The sequence below is a fragment of the Ailuropoda melanoleuca genome, chromosome 17, assembly GCF_002007445.2.
Source record: "Ailuropoda melanoleuca isolate Jingjing chromosome 17, ASM200744v2, whole genome shotgun sequence".
NCBI classification, from domain to species: domain Eukaryota; kingdom Metazoa; phylum Chordata; class Mammalia; order Carnivora; family Ursidae; genus Ailuropoda; species Ailuropoda melanoleuca.
Window position 1 is genome coordinate 10,788,575 of NC_048234.1, and position 15,329 is coordinate 10,803,903.

General features: G+C 39.0%; 1 protein-coding gene across 5 annotated transcripts in view; it reads left to right on the forward strand.

Moving 5' to 3' along the window:
• AKAP10 (A-kinase anchoring protein 10) overlaps positions 1 to 15,329 on the forward strand; it is an 86,860-nt gene that overhangs the window by 39,665 nt on the left and 31,866 nt on the right. For all 5 annotated transcript variants that reach the window (XR_004621832.1, XR_004621833.1, XM_011227025.2 and 2 more), the window contains 5 exons: positions 4,554 to 4,638; positions 5,447 to 5,570; positions 6,621 to 6,757; positions 9,243 to 9,387; positions 11,663 to 11,836. Coding sequence is in view for 3 of the 5 variants with exons in the window: in XM_011227025.2 (XP_011225327.2) it covers positions 4,554 to 4,638; positions 5,447 to 5,570; positions 6,621 to 6,757; positions 9,243 to 9,387; positions 11,663 to 11,836 (665 nt within the window). In the remaining 2 variants the exon portion in view is untranslated. The remainder of the gene's footprint in view (positions 1 to 4,553; positions 4,639 to 5,446; positions 5,571 to 6,620; positions 6,758 to 9,242; positions 9,388 to 11,662; positions 11,837 to 15,329) is intronic.

A 15,329-nucleotide genomic window follows, 5' to 3' on the forward strand; every position in this document is an offset into this window, starting at 1 on the left:
TAGACTTTGACTCAGATAACAACAGCAGCAAGAAAACAATAGTAGCACGCATTTCTTGGGTACTCACTGTGTCCCAGCCAGCATTGTATAGGCACTTCCATGGATAAACTCTAATCTTCTAAGGAACCTTGTAGCGTAAATACAATTATTTTATAAAAGAGGAATTGGAAGCACAAAGAGGGTAAATAATTTGCCCAGAGTAACAGAACTCAGACACGGCAGAGTCAGGATTTGAAAATAGACCCCTACACATTTACTAGTATGCTATTTGGCAGTGTTTTTCAAACTGTAAATTCAGACCAGTCTCCTCTTACGACCTCATGTTCTTGCCAAAAAAAAAAAAAAAAGACTAGAATAGAAAAATCAAAGTGCTCAGTAATAAGGGCAAACAAACATCATTTCAGGACATTGCTTTCATCATAAATTCATGTACATATGTGCGTACTGTGTTATGTAAATCTATTTCTCTGTAATAAAATAATAAAAAATAATAAAAATAATAAAATAATAAGAAAAATAATTTAAAAATCTAGTCTTTACTGTGTTGTATCAGAAGGACCTTAGGTGCACCTGTAATCACAGATGATAGTGGTTTGTTTGTTCATTAAATAAGTATTTATTATATTCCCATCAAGTCCTAATACTGAGTTTTGTATTTTAATTACAGAGACTTTGTATTTTTGATTTATGAAATACAGCATGTTATTCTACTCCTAGCAGATTCTTCCCAGTGTGGGGCTCTTTAAATCTTTACCATAGATACTTTGCACTCGCTCATCATTGGAGATATTAAAACCCTTTCCTGTCTGAGCTGTGGTTCTTAAATTGGCCCACCCTACTTTCCAGGGAACAACTGTTGGCTGTTTGGGGGCCCATCAGATGCTGGCCCCATTGTTTCCTTTTTCTTTCTCCCACACAGATGCCTATAACATATAGGTCTTGTGGCTGTTGGTTGGTTGTCCCCATTTGCTTGTATTTTGGGTTTTCACCCAGTTTTGTTGCAAATGTTGTCATTGGATTTTGGCTTTTCTATGTAGTTCCTCTGTTTTTATGTAGGAATTTGTTGCTACCATCTTCCAGGCTTCTCTGGACCAACATTTCCTATATAATTATACAGCTAGGGTGTCCTAACTGATTAGAATTTGGCTATTTGAGGATTTGGTTGGCTAGTGATTCCTTTGGGGATTCGTTTGTACCAGTGAATAACCAAACTGTCTGTGGTAGGGGAGAAAGGGGGGATTTTTGAGCCAAATAAATTACATTTAAAAATGAAATATCACTTCATTTCTTTTTTTCCTTTTCTTAAACCTTATCAAATTAATGATATAATCCCATGAGGGGAAAAAAATCTTTGGAAGTATAAGTTGAGAACATTTAGTGATTAAGGGAGAAAGTTAAAATGTTAATTACCTATATGTTTTTAGACCAGTCATTTTTTCTCTGAGCCTCAGTCTTCTGAATCCTACCCCATATTCTTCTCTTTCACTTGGAATATTGTAATACAGCTGTACTTCAAATATGTTACAGTTGGAAGAAGTCTGCCCTTGAGCTGTTTCTGTGTATCCCATCTGCCTAGTTTTGTTGTAAATGTTATCCTTGGGTTTCTGGTGTTGCTGTTTAATTACTTCCTTTTTACATGGGATTCAGAATAACCCAAAAGCTATGCTTCCACTGCCTCCTTCATCTTCTGCAAATCCTTGAAGTGGTGGAATTTAAAAAACATTTTGAAGGGACAGGTGTTAGAATTTGCTGATGGTTTGAAAGCGAGTGGTGTGATGGGGAAAAAGGAATCAAGCATGACTTCATTTTTTTGAAAATCTGAATAACTGGGAGAATGAAGTTGCCATTTATAAGATGAAGAAGATTGTAGGGGTAGTGGCTTATGGGAAAAATCAGGAGTTTGGGTTTTTAGACACCCAAGTGGTGAAGGTCAAGTATGCAGTTGGCTGTCTGTGCTAGGAATTGATGAGAGGCCTGGGTTGGAGATACGTTTGGAAGTCATCAGCAAATAGATGGGTTCAGAGCCATAGATAACATTATCCTCGGAGTGAGTATGGGGAGTAGAGGCCTAAGGATTATCCTGGGGCAAGCCCAACATTCGCAAGTTTGGTAGGTGAGGGAGAACCAGCAAAGGAGACTCAGAAGTAACAGCCCGTAAAGTTGGCTCTGCTCTATCAACTATGTCTCAGGAGAGTCGTTGTTTCTGGAAGCCAAGTGAAAAAGTGTTCCTGGGAGTCAGGGAGTGATCAGAGGTGTGTTAAATCCAGCTGAGAGGTTAAGATGAATACTAGGAATGGAATGGACTTGCCAGCCTTGTGGACAGCTGGCCCATCAGTTCTCTTAATTTGAGTGGACCACTGGAGACAAAAACTTAACTAGAGGAGTCTTAGAATGGGAGGCGGAGTGGAGACAGCAAGTATGAGCAACTCTCCTGAGGCATTTTGCTCTAAAAATGAGCTGGAAGGGGATGTTAAATCAAGGGACAGTGGGTTTTGTTTTGTTTTTGTGGTGACGTGTCGTGAGCCTAGAAGGTATAGCATACAAACAAGTGTACGTGTATAGCATACAGACTATATAGCTGGTGAGTATGAGGCAGCGGCAAAGGAAAAATTGATGCCGGAGGCAGAGGGGACGGTTTCTGTAAGAAAGAAATCTTGAGGCAAAAGAGACTGGGATCCTGTGTGGGATCCCGTGCTCAAATGCAGAGTACAAAGCATAGAGGTGCAGGTAAGTTGGTAGATGTGGTAGGAAGTTGTGGGAATATTTTTTGATTGCTTCTATTTTCTTTCTTTTTTTTTTTTAAGATATTATTTGCTTGTCAGAAACAGCACAAGCAGGGGGAGCAGCAGGCAGAGGGAGAAGTAGGCTCCCCACTGAGCAGGGACCCCGATGTGGGACTCACTCCCAGGACCGTGGGATCATGACCTGAGCTGAAGGCAGACACTTAACCGACTGAGCCTCCCAGGTGTCCCAGATTGCTTCTGTTTTCTTAATGAAGTAGGAAGCAAAGTCATCAGCAGAGAGAGTAGAAGAGGTTAAGGTGTTCAAAGAGAGAGAAGTTGTGTTGTCTGATGTCTGGCAGAGTATGAGAGTAAATGAACCAGGAAACTGTAGTATGATCCTTGGGTTTCATTAAGGTCCTACTAAGGTCATGAACTTAAAGTGAAACCAGCCATCACGGGTGAATTGTTTTTTCCAGCTATATTTAATAGCTGGCTAAACAGATTACTGATTTGCTGCTGTTTACTAAGGTAATTCCTAATTTTAGCACATTTCATGTTTCTGCCAAATAACATTTTGATAAGCTTTTTTACAGATAAACCTTTTTACAAATCCGTAACTCTTTTGGTTGCAGTGTTAGAATTGCTGATTGAAAGGGCATGTTTATTTGTTTATTTTATTTTATTTTTTTAATAGAGCCAGAAAGCACAAGCAGGGGAAAGGGCAGAAGGAGAGGGAGAAGCAGGCTCCCTGCTGAGCAGGGAGTAAGGAGCCCAATGCGGCACTCGATTCCAGGACTCTGAGATCATGACCTGAGCTGAAGGCAGATGCTTAACCAACTGGGCCACCCAGGTGCCCTGGGCGTATTTATTTATTTATTTATTTATTTATTTTAAGATTTTGTTTATTCGACAGAGATAGAGACAGCCAGAGAGAGAGGGAACACAAGCAGGGGGAGTGGGAGAGGAAGAAGCAGGCTCATAGCGGAGGAGCCTGATGTGGGGCTCGATCCCATAACGCCGGAATCACGCCCTGAGCTGAAGGCAGACGCTTAACCGCTGTGCCACCCAGGCGTATTTATTTTTAAAGCTTCTCCAGAGAAGGATATACCAGTATATTCTCACTAACACTACTGTCAGTTTTCCTGTGCCCTTGCTCAAGCAAGGCAGTGTGGTGTTAAACAATGAAACATGTGCATTGTTAAAACAATTTTGTGCCAGTTTACTAGACGAAAGGTAGGGTGCCTTCTTAGTCTAACTTGTGGTTATATTGATTTGATTCCTAGTGAGTGTGTATATCTTTTCATATTGGCCATTTTATATTTATTCTTTTTTTTTTTTAAGTTTAATTTTTTTTAGTAATCTCTATACCCAGCATGGGGCTCATCCTCTTCTGACTGTGCCAGCTGGGCACCCCTGTGTTTGTTCTTTTGCAAACTATCTTTTCATGTCCTTTGCTCATTTTTCTTTGGGGACATTTCTTACTAGTTTGTAGGAGCTCTTGATATATGAATGATAATGATCTATCACATACAGGGTAAGCTGTCATTCGTACTGCAAATTTTTCCCCCCAGTTTGCCTTTTTAATTTTGTTTTGGGGCTGTGTTAATGTACAGAAATTAAGTTTATGTTGTTAGATCTGTTGATTTCTACTTTTATATATATGCTTAGAAAGACCTTTCCTACCTCAAGATTATATGTTTACCTGTATTTTTTTTTTTAGCTTCATTTAAAACTTGCTGATTTATATGTCTCTACAGTTATTTCCTACTTTGGTTCACAAAGGTGTACAGTTTGGATTTAGTGGAAATTTATTTACCATTTCTTTTACAGCAAAGATTTGTGGAGAAGATGGACAGGTGGATCCCAACTGTTTTGTCTTGGCACAGTCCGTAGTCTTCAGTGCAATGGAGCAAGAGTAAGTTAATTTTCGTACACTCACATTTTGGGTTTGGGGATTTGGGTTCACTCAACTACAAGCAAACTATTTTTGAGGACTTAAGTATTTTGAATGCTTACAGGATCTTACAGGCATATCTAAGACTACCTTGGTTCATGGTGTCTTTTAAATATAAATTATGTGAACTCTTAAAACACGTTTGTTTTTAATGTTAATATTTCCTAAGTTAAAGAGTTCTTTAAAATTCTGAAGTCATTTGGGGGTGATTGTAACTACAGTGTGACTATTAGAATTTATTTATTTAAGCAATGCATGCGTTCAGGTAGATATCCTAATTTGTTAGTGCACGCTTTAAGCTTAATGGATGCTGTATTACTAAATTCACATAGATTTGTTGAAACTGCCTCCAGAGGTTTTTGTTGTTTTTTTTTTTTTTAGATTAATTGCTGCTGCCTGCCCCTAAGGAAAAAAATCTACATATTAATTCATTTAGTATTTATGAAAAGGGTGCTCTGTGCAGGGCATAGTCAGATACAATACCTGCTTTGAAGGAAGTTACAGCCTGTTAAGAGAAATAGGGTATGTTCTTTGGTTACGTGTAATATGAGGTGGCATGTGTCACATAGCAGAGGGAAGTTAAACGTTTCTAAGAGGTGGGAGAGATTACTTCCAGGTGTAGGAACCAGGAACGACACCATGGGAAGGGAGGTAGTGTTGACCTAGGCTTTTAAGATACGATAGGCACAGAATGGAAAGAGTATATTTTTCCCAGTTAAGCTCTTTCCTTGGTCGTTCCCTCAAATTTTCCCTTTTTGTCCATGTGCAGGCACTTTAGTGAGTTTCTGCGAAGTCACCATTTCTGTAAATACCAGATTGAAGTGCTGACCAGTGGAACTGTTTACCTGGCTGACATTCTCTTCTGTGAGTCAGCCCTCTTTTATTTCTCTGAGGTAAAGTCTGCATTTCCTTTCACACTCTGTTAGAGCATTCCAGCCTCTAAACTAGAAATGCTGGGGCCCCCTCTGTACAAAATAACATGGAAGAGCCAAACCATTTCCGAAAGATGAATTGGAATGAAATAATTTTATTATGTTAAGTTGTACACCTAATGGCAAGAGTACTTTAATGGCATATTAGGTTAAAGAGAATGTGAAAAACCAGTATAAAATAACTCTAATTTTGAAAAACTGAAACTTCTGCTTATAAGAGAATGCATATTTTTAATTATCTTGGAGCTGTTTTAAAACCACAGATTTGATACTTGATTCCAGTGCACACATATTTGCAGACCAGACTTCAGTAGAGAGGAAGAAAAGGAGTATTTTTTCGTACTATCATCGCTTTTACTTTAGCCCCTTGATAGGATTTAAGCAATGAATAGATTAATGTCTTTGAGGCACACAGGTTTAGTATAAGTATTTGTTAGGTTTCGCAAATGAAATTCTTTTGTTGCAAAGCAAATGACTGTTAAGCAGAGAGGATTTCCAGGCTCACAAAGCATTAACTTAGATACACACTTGCACTCTGCCTCTCCCAAGAATAGAGCTCTCGGGTGATGTGCTTTCTCACGCCCTCTCTTTGCCGTAAGTGTAAGTCCGCATTTGTTCGGGTTACTGTAGCTGCATGGAGTGATGGCAATGATCAGGTATGAAAGATTTGGTCTGGTTAGTGTACTTTTCGTATGTTAGCCACTGAAGGACCACTAATCATCTTTACTGTGAATCTTATTCCAGTTCACTTAAGTTTGTATCCAGCAGTGTGGTGTGGGGTGTTGTTAGTTTTTTTGGGTTTTTATCCCCTACGAGAATGGTTTTCAACTTTTCAGTCTCAAAAGCACCTGTGAGTTGCTGACTGGCATGAACTGAACAAGTGGATCTGTTTTTTTGTTTTTGTTTTTTGTGTATGTCCTGTATTTTTAATGGTTGGGCTTATGGACTAGAGATGGCTAGAGAAATCTGTTTATATTCTTTTTTTTCTTCTTTTATATTTTTCCTTCCTAGTACATGGAAAAAGAGGATGCAGTGAATATCTTACAGTTCTGGTTGGCAGCAGATAACTTCCAGTCTCAGCTTGCTGCCAAAAAGGGCCAGTATGATGGACAGGAGGCACAGAACGATGCCATGATTTTATATGACAAGTGAGTTTTATTGATGTATTCAGCATTTGGTGAATGTTGAGTATTTGATATGTATTTCGAAAATAAAGATGAACAAATCCAGTCTCTGCTGTCAAGGAGCTCACAGGAGTAGCATAAAAGCTGCTTTTCATATGGTGTGTATAAAGTTTTAGGATTCTTAGAACAAACGATTCTGTGGGGGGAACGGGAGGTTTGTGTGTGGCAAGAAGGATGACGGTGGTGGAGTTCAGGAAGGGTTTCACAGAAGAAAGATTTGAATTGGATACTGAATAATGAATTGAATTTTGCTAGCCAGAGAAGGCAGGAAAGAACATTCTAGGCAGAAGCATTGGCACAAGCAAAGTCAGAGAAACTTAGGGGAATGTGGCACTTTCAGGAAATTTGAGTTAGGGTAAGTAAAACTTGCGTAGGGAATATAAGAGGGAGATGAAACTGAAGGGAATATATTGTAAAGGGTCTTAGATACCTACGTATGGGTGTATCATATTGTGCAGATCTGCACAGCCAGGTTACTATTCAGTGAATAATAGTTTTTCATTGCTCTTCACTGAAAATGAGAGGATGGCAAAATCTTACATTGAACAGAACTGAAAACATTCGGTCAGTCGAGTGATAAGCCTGTGGCCAGCTGTGGTACTCTTTTAGTTTTCATTTAATTTTCTTACTCTGTAAAGAAAAGTAATGTATGTGTATCCACAAGCAACCGCTGAGAGGATAACTTGACAGTAGAGGAAAGTCCGTGGGATGTTAGGGCTGCAAGAGAGCGGAACACATCTAGGTCAGTGGTTCCTGAGCATTGCTGTGCAGGCTCCTGCTGGGCTGTCTGCGTAAGAACCAGCGGGGAGCTTGTTAAAAATAGGTTTCCAGCTCTCCACCCTAAGAGGTTCTGATTCAGCACGTTTGAGGTATGACCCAGGAGTTCCTATTTTTAGAAGATAACCCCAGGTGATGCTGATGGATAGCCAGATTCGGGATCTAGTCTGATTTTCCCATTTTGCAGATGAGAAAACGAAGACCCTTTTTCTCAAAGTCACAGGGCAAGTTAGTGGCAGAACTTGATCTGGAATGCAATTATTGTTTGCCCAGTGTTTATTTATATTTGTGGGAAATATTATATAAGAAACATTGTTACGTGGATGTTGAAATAGCACGTGTTTGCATTTAGAAATTTGGTCTGGGGTGCCCCAAAATTCAAATCATGGAGGAGTATTTACCAACTTATTTGTTACAAGATGGGAGACTATTTGTTAAGAAAAAGAGCTTTTTTTTTTTTTTTATGCTGGAACAGAAGAGTGGCACTAGTAATAAGTCCTGGCTGGAGCTCAGTAGGCACACAGAGCAGAGACCCTGTTTGCCCACTGGATCCCATTTGCACATTGGGAGCCATTTTTAAATGAAGATCACCGTATGGCATCCCACTGGCACTGTCATTTTGTCAAGTTCATTGTGCCAAATTTGACTTTGCCAATCCCAGTTTTGGGTTTTTTTTTTTTTTTAAAGATTTATTTATTTATTTGGGGGGGAGAGAGAGCAAGCGAGCATGTGATGGGGGGAGGGGTAGAGGGAGAAGGAGAGAATCAAGAATCTCAAGCAGAGTCCCCGATGAGGGTGGAGCCCGACATGGGGCTCCATCCCACGACCCTGAGATCATGACCTGAGCCAAAATCGAGTCAGATGCTCAACCGACTGAGCCACCCAGGCCCCGCATCCCTGTTTGTTTTTATATGTTATGTATGTATCATCACAGTCATAACTGATTAGTCTTTCTGTATTTGTATCATAGACAAGATTTAGAAGTCCCTAGAATGCTTGGAAGAAAACATACATATATTTTTTTTTTGCTTTTAATACTCCTTTTTTTGGTATCCAGTTTATAATCCACCTACCAAAACACTAATTTTGCATTATATCTTATGAAGTTAGAAATCTTTAAGGTAGCATTGATGACTCCTTTTCCTTTCTACACCCAGTCTTCATCAAGTCCTGTTATTCTATGCAAAGACATGAGATCCATGTACTTCACCCTCGGCGCTGTTGTAGTTTGAATTCCGGCATGTATAGTACCTGTACCTCATAGTTAGAGTGGTGTGTTCTCATTGTGTCCGATGCAGAGATCTTTTCTGCTCTCTTTCCGGGGAGAGAATTGTGTCTTGCCTTCTTTTAAGTCCATTTCTGTCTCCCAAATGCTGAACAGAGAATAGGTGCCCATTAAATACGTGCGATTGATTGATTTCTTTGTCTCACTTGTAGCCTGACCCTCAGCAATCTTAAGGACTAAGGAAGATGGAAGGAGATAGGAATGTAGCAAGTTGACTCAGATACCTTGGGGCTGTGGGAATGAAGGTTGCAGCATGGCCCTTAGGAGCCAGCTCTCGAGTCCTAGGTCTGCAGGCTGAATCAAGCAGCCTCGTAGAAGAGTAGGTGCCAAAAGTTGCTTATACTAGCTAGGAAATTTGGTTTGATTTTGGCTCTCTTTGTACCGTAGGTACTTCTCCCTCCAAGCCACACATCCTCTTGGATTTGATGATGTTGTACGATTAGAAATTGAGTCCAATATCTGCAGGGAAGGTGGGCCACTCCCTAACTGTTTCACAACTCCATTACGTCAGGCCTGGACAACCATGGAGAAGGTAACCAAGAACTTCAAAAATATTAAACTGCAAGAAGTTTTTACTGGTGAAACCCGGAAAACATAACATGGAAAAAAACCGAATGTAACAAAACTGGAAAATTGAAGCAGTGGAGCGTAGTGATTCAGAGCAGAGGCTTTGAGTCTGACTTGGTATCTGTTAGGTTAGCCTTTGTAGGCTGAGTGACCTCGGGCGGTTATTGAAATTCTCTAATGCCATTTTTTACATCTCTAAAATGGAGATAACATGGATGCGTACCTAAAAGCTATTTTAAGGATAAAAATGAGGTAAGATGTATAAAGTTCTTATTATTAACATTGCGTCCAACACATAGTAAGCATTAAAAAAATGTTAATGACTATTATTACTACTGTTATTATTAAGTTTTCAAAAATAGATAGCAGTATTGGACAAAATTAGCTTAAAATGATCCAAATATTTCATCAGTATGTGTCAACAGGGTTAGAACACTAGTTTTATGTATCATAACTTGCAGGGGATCACTAATAGCTCATTAATAGTAAGGTGTTAGAATCTGTGAATGACTTATTCTTCTAATGAACTAGAGCAGATTTTACCAGGAATTGCACAGAGCCCAGGATAAGCCCATGAGGTTATGAGGCTTATATATGTCATGTGTATCTAGGTGGAAAAGGATTAAGTAAGCACTGTTAAATAATACCGCGCATAAAAACTGAATTTCAGGAACATGGAAGAGTTACATATAAAAATCAGATCATTAAAAAGCTCTTGGTAAGGTGAATAGAGTATCAGCTGTTGCCCAGGGATAAAAAAATTTTCATGATTAAAATTAAAATCTTTCTGGGGCGCCTGGGTGGCACAGCGGTTAAGCGTCTGCCTTCGGCTCAGGGCGTGATCCCGGCGTTATGGGATTGAGCCCCATGGGGCGCCTGGGTGGCGCGAGCCTACTTCGTCCTCTCCCACTCCCCCTGCTTGTGTTCCCTCTCTCGCTGGCTGTCTCTATTTCTGTTGAATAAATAAATAAAATCTTTTTTAAAAAAATTAAAATCTTTCTGATCTAAAATTAGGAAAAGTTCCAAATCTGTATCATATAAAGAAATTAAACTTTCTGGATAAAAAAGAAAATGAAAATACAGAGAAAAACAGAATGTTTATGGGGCGCCTGGGTGGCGCAGTCGTTAAGCATCTGCCTTCAGCTCAGGGTGTGATCCCTGCATTATGGGATCGAGCCCTACATCAGGCTCTTCCGCTATGAGCCTGCTTCTTCCTCTCCCACTCAAACTGCTTGTGTTCCCTCTCTCGCTGGCTGTCTCTATCTCTGTTAAATAAATAAATAAAATCTTTAAAAAAAAAAAAAAGGATGTTTAAATATTTCTTATACAATGTGTATATGTAAAGAACTTACACTAATTTTAATACTGTCAAGTAGATAGATGAGAAAAAGACACGGATGATTTGTTCATCAGTACTTTGAGAATTTCTGTGCTAGGCATTGGTGTTTTGGTGGTAAACAGAAGAAATGTGGCTTCTGCCCTCCTGGAGCTCTGTCTATAAAGAGGGCACACGTTAAACACAGAGTGTTTACAGTCATAATGCTAACTGCTGTGAAGGGAAAGTTGGTAGTAGGAAATGCCAGTAATAAACATGGGAACTTATTGCACATCATTAATAATTTTTAAAGGTAAATAAAAACATCCATGTATCATTAGGCACTCACTTAACAATGATTTGGAAAAACACAATCCAGTATTGGAAAGCCTATGTCAAAGCAGATACCTTGATATACTGCCAGTGGTACAAATTGACAACATCCTTCTGAAGAGTGAATTGGCTATTCATATCAAAGCTAACAGGTTCACCCCATTTAACTCAGTAATCACATACCTGGTAATTTAACTTAAGGAAATCATTTCAGAAGTAAAAAAAAAAAAAAAAAAAAAAAAAAAAAAAAAAAAAAATCAATATATACACTAAGACTTTAATATTTATAACCAGAAAAATCTAGTTTCAGATTAGATTCCCTTGCAGCATGTTTTCTGGTCACTAAAAAATCTAAATATCAAGTCTATGTAATAGTTTTATGGTAAGCTCCTGGGGGACACACCTATAAATTGTAGTCATAATTTTAGTCACAATGTAAACTGTACATGAAGGGGGTAATACCTGGAGTATAACAAGGAGAAGCAAAATCATTTGTGCTAGCTGGTAGAATTGTGCATAAAATTTTGCTTTCAAAGAAGATTTTAATTGTATTTGATTTCACCTTTAAAATAATGCTTGTCCTCTCTTCCAGGTCTTTTTGCCTGGTTTCTTGTCCAGCAATCTTTATTATAAGTATTTGAATGATCTCATCCATTCGGTTCGAGGGGATGAGTTTCTGGGAGGAAATGTGTCACTGACGGCTCACGGCTCCCTCGGTCCTCCTGATGACTCTCACCCAGGTGGTTCCGACAGCTCGGCTTCTCAGGTACTGATCAGTTCGCCTCTGACAATCGGGAGAAAGGGGTACACATCCTTCCCTTCACATACCAGTAGCAGATTCTGTTTGGAAGTTTGTGTTGTTAGAAGAAACGAAGAAAATAAAATTTGCCTACTTACTCTGTGTTTTAACACAAATATCTGTAGTGTTTAACAGTATATTATGTCGTAAGGTGGTGTGCTGTTTCATTCAGGCCACTTTTCTGCCTGACACTCCAGCTGTTGCCTTCAGTAATCAAATAATACGACGTACATTTATAGCCTCCGAAGAACTCTTTGTGCAGTTATTCGGGAAATTTTAGTAACTACATTTGGGATGCTTTTTTTATAGAATAATTCTTTCTTTTTTTAAGATTTACTTATTTTAGAGAGAGACCTCGTGAGCATGAGAGGGAGGGGCAGAGAGAGGGGGAGAGAGAACCCCAAGCAGACTCCACACGGAGCAGAGCAGGCTTGATCTCGCTTCCCTGAGATCTCGACCTGAGCTGAAACCAAGAGTCGGAGATAACCGACTGTGCCATCCAGGGACCCCTAGCATAATTCTTAATCATCCTTTCTTAATATTTTATTTCACCGAAGAGCTTTTGGTTCCATTTTGAACTGTAGGGACACTGTATTTCCTTAATCTTTTTGGGTTTTTTTTAGAGTGCTTTCATGCATCAAACCTTCAGTGATTCTCCCCACAATTGGGTGAAATGGTTTGTCCCCAAGAGAGATCTAGGAAGGTATTAAGAAGTTAACTAATTTTATTAAAATCGCACAGTAAGTGTGGAGCCAGAACACATTCCCTGTCTAGTGTTCTTCACCATAATGGAGCATAAGTATTTTCTCATCACACTGTTGACACATAAATAACACTGCAGATTTTTTGATACAGGGCCTTGGATAAAGTTTCTTAATTTACACGACAGTACTATTTCTTACCAGCAACAGGGCTCTCCTCAACACGTTTTCCTCCTGTTTAGGTTGCGTAGCAGGTGATCTGCTGAATGTGGTTGCCATTTTGTGTTCTGATACAGGCTAGAATGTTTTGTTATTTAAGCACTTCAGAGGTCTAGGTGCTGACTTTAAAATATATTTTTACACTTTTGGTTGAAGTGTAATATATATACAGAAAACTCAATATATCATAACTCTATGTAGCTTGAAGAATTTTCATAAACAGATTTGATCCGTGTATCCAGCATCCAGCTCAAGAAACAAACATAACCTTACCCCTATGTCATAAACCCTCTTGTGCCCCCTTCTAGTCACTGTCCAGGAAAGCTACTATCCTAACTTTTGATGGTATAGGTTTGTGTTACCTATTCAGTTATATAATTGAAATCATTCTGTATATACTCTTTTTTCTTCCTTTCATTTTTTGGTATAGCTTTATTGAGAGATAATTCACATACTATACAATTCACCCGTTTATGTTGTATAATTTAGTAGTTTTAGTATATTCGTAGAGTTGCTTAACTGTCACCAAAGCCAATTGGTTTTTCACCTAAGAAAGAAATCCTGTGTCCTTTAAGTAATTCCCCCCAAGTCCCCCAGTTCCTCCAGCCCTAGGCTACTACTGATCTACTTTCTGTCTGTATAGATTTGCCTGTTCTGGACATTTCATGTAATTGGAACCATGTGATATGGGGTCTTTTGCAACAGGTTTCTTTCACTTAGTTCTCTTTTCAGGGTTCATCCATGCTTAGCATGTATCAGAACTGTATTCCTTTTTTGTTTGTTTGTTTTCGTTGTTGGTTTTTTTAAAAAGAAGTTATTCATTTATTAGGGGCGCCTGGGTGGCACAGCGGTTAAGCGTCTGCCTTCAGCTCAGGGCGTGATCCCGGCGTTATGGGATCGAGCCCCACATCGGGCTCCTCCGCTGTGAGCCTGCTTCTTCCTCTCCCACTCCCGCTTGCTTGTGTTCCCTCTCTGGCTGGCTGTCTCTATCTCTGTTGAATAAATAAATAAAATCTTTAAAAAAAAAAAAAAGAAGTTATTCATTTATTAGAGAGACAGCATGAGCCAAGGGGAGAGGCAGAGGGAGAGGGAAAAGCAGACTCCCCACAGAGCCAGGAGCCGGACGCAGGGCCCGATCCCAAGACCCCGGGATCACAACCCGAGCCAAAATCAAAAGTCTTGACGCTCAACTGACTGAGCCACCCACGCACCCCAGAACTTTATTCCTTTTTATGGCCAAATAGTATTCCATTTTACACAGATACCACATTTCGTTTATCCTTCAGTTGATGGACATTTGGGTTATTTCTCCCTTTTGGTTATTATGAATAATGCTGCTGTCCAAGTTTTTGTGTGGATATAGGTTTTCATTTCTCTTATGTATATACCTAGAAGCAGAATTGTTATTTCAGATGATAACTGTTTAACTCTGTCTTAATTGCCTTTGCTTGGGTAGCAGGTTTTGAAATCAGGAAGGAAGGGAGAGTCTTCCAACTTAGTTCTTCTTTTTCAAGATTGTTTTGACTATTTGAGGTCCCTTGAGTTTTCAGATGCATTCAAGGATCAGTTTATCAACTTCTACGCAGACGCCAGCCAGGATTCTGATAGGGAGTGCATTGCTTGCGTGGATCAATTTGGGACGAATTGCCATCTTAACAATATTAAATGTTCTGACCCATGAACATAGGATGCCTTTCAAGTATTCAGATCTTCTTTAATTTCTTACATTTTGTAGTTTTCAAGTATCAGTTTTATATTTAAGTTTATTCTAAATATTTTACTCTTTTTGATACTATTATAAAGGGAATTTTTTTCTTATATTTTCATCGTAAGCATATAGAAATACAGTTTTTTTAAAATTGAGGGAAAATTCAGCTAACATAAAGTTAAATGTTATTAAGTGTCTAATTCAGTGATGTTCACTGAATAGTGAATTTAGTATATTCACAGAGTTGTGCAGCCATTGCCACTATCTGGTTCCAGACTTTTTCATTCCCCCAGATGGAAACCTCGAAAATGGAACATTAAGCAGTCACTCCCCATGCCTACCTGTGTTTTCTTCTAAGAGTTTTAGGCCTTTGATCCATTTTGAGTTAGTTTTGCATGTTGTGTGAGGTAAGGGCCAACTGTTTTTTTACATGTGGATATCTAGTTGTCCCAGAACCATTTATTGACAGAACTCTTCTTTTACCATTGAGTGATCTTGGCATCTTTGTCAAAAATTTGACCTTAGACATACTGGTTTATTTCTGGACTCTCAGTTCTACTACATTGATCTGCGTGTATCTTATGCCAGTACTACATTGTTTTGATTACTACAGCTTTGCAAGTTTTGAAATCAGGAACTATGTGTCCTTCAACTTTATTTTTAATTGTAAGATTCTTTTGCCTATTCTGGGTCCCTTGCAATTCCATATGAAGTTTCGGATTGGGTTTACATTGAATCTGTAGATTCCTTTGGGATGTATTGCCATTTTAACAATATTAAGTCTTCTTCCAGTCCATGAACATGGGATGTCATCCCATTTATTTAAGCTGTC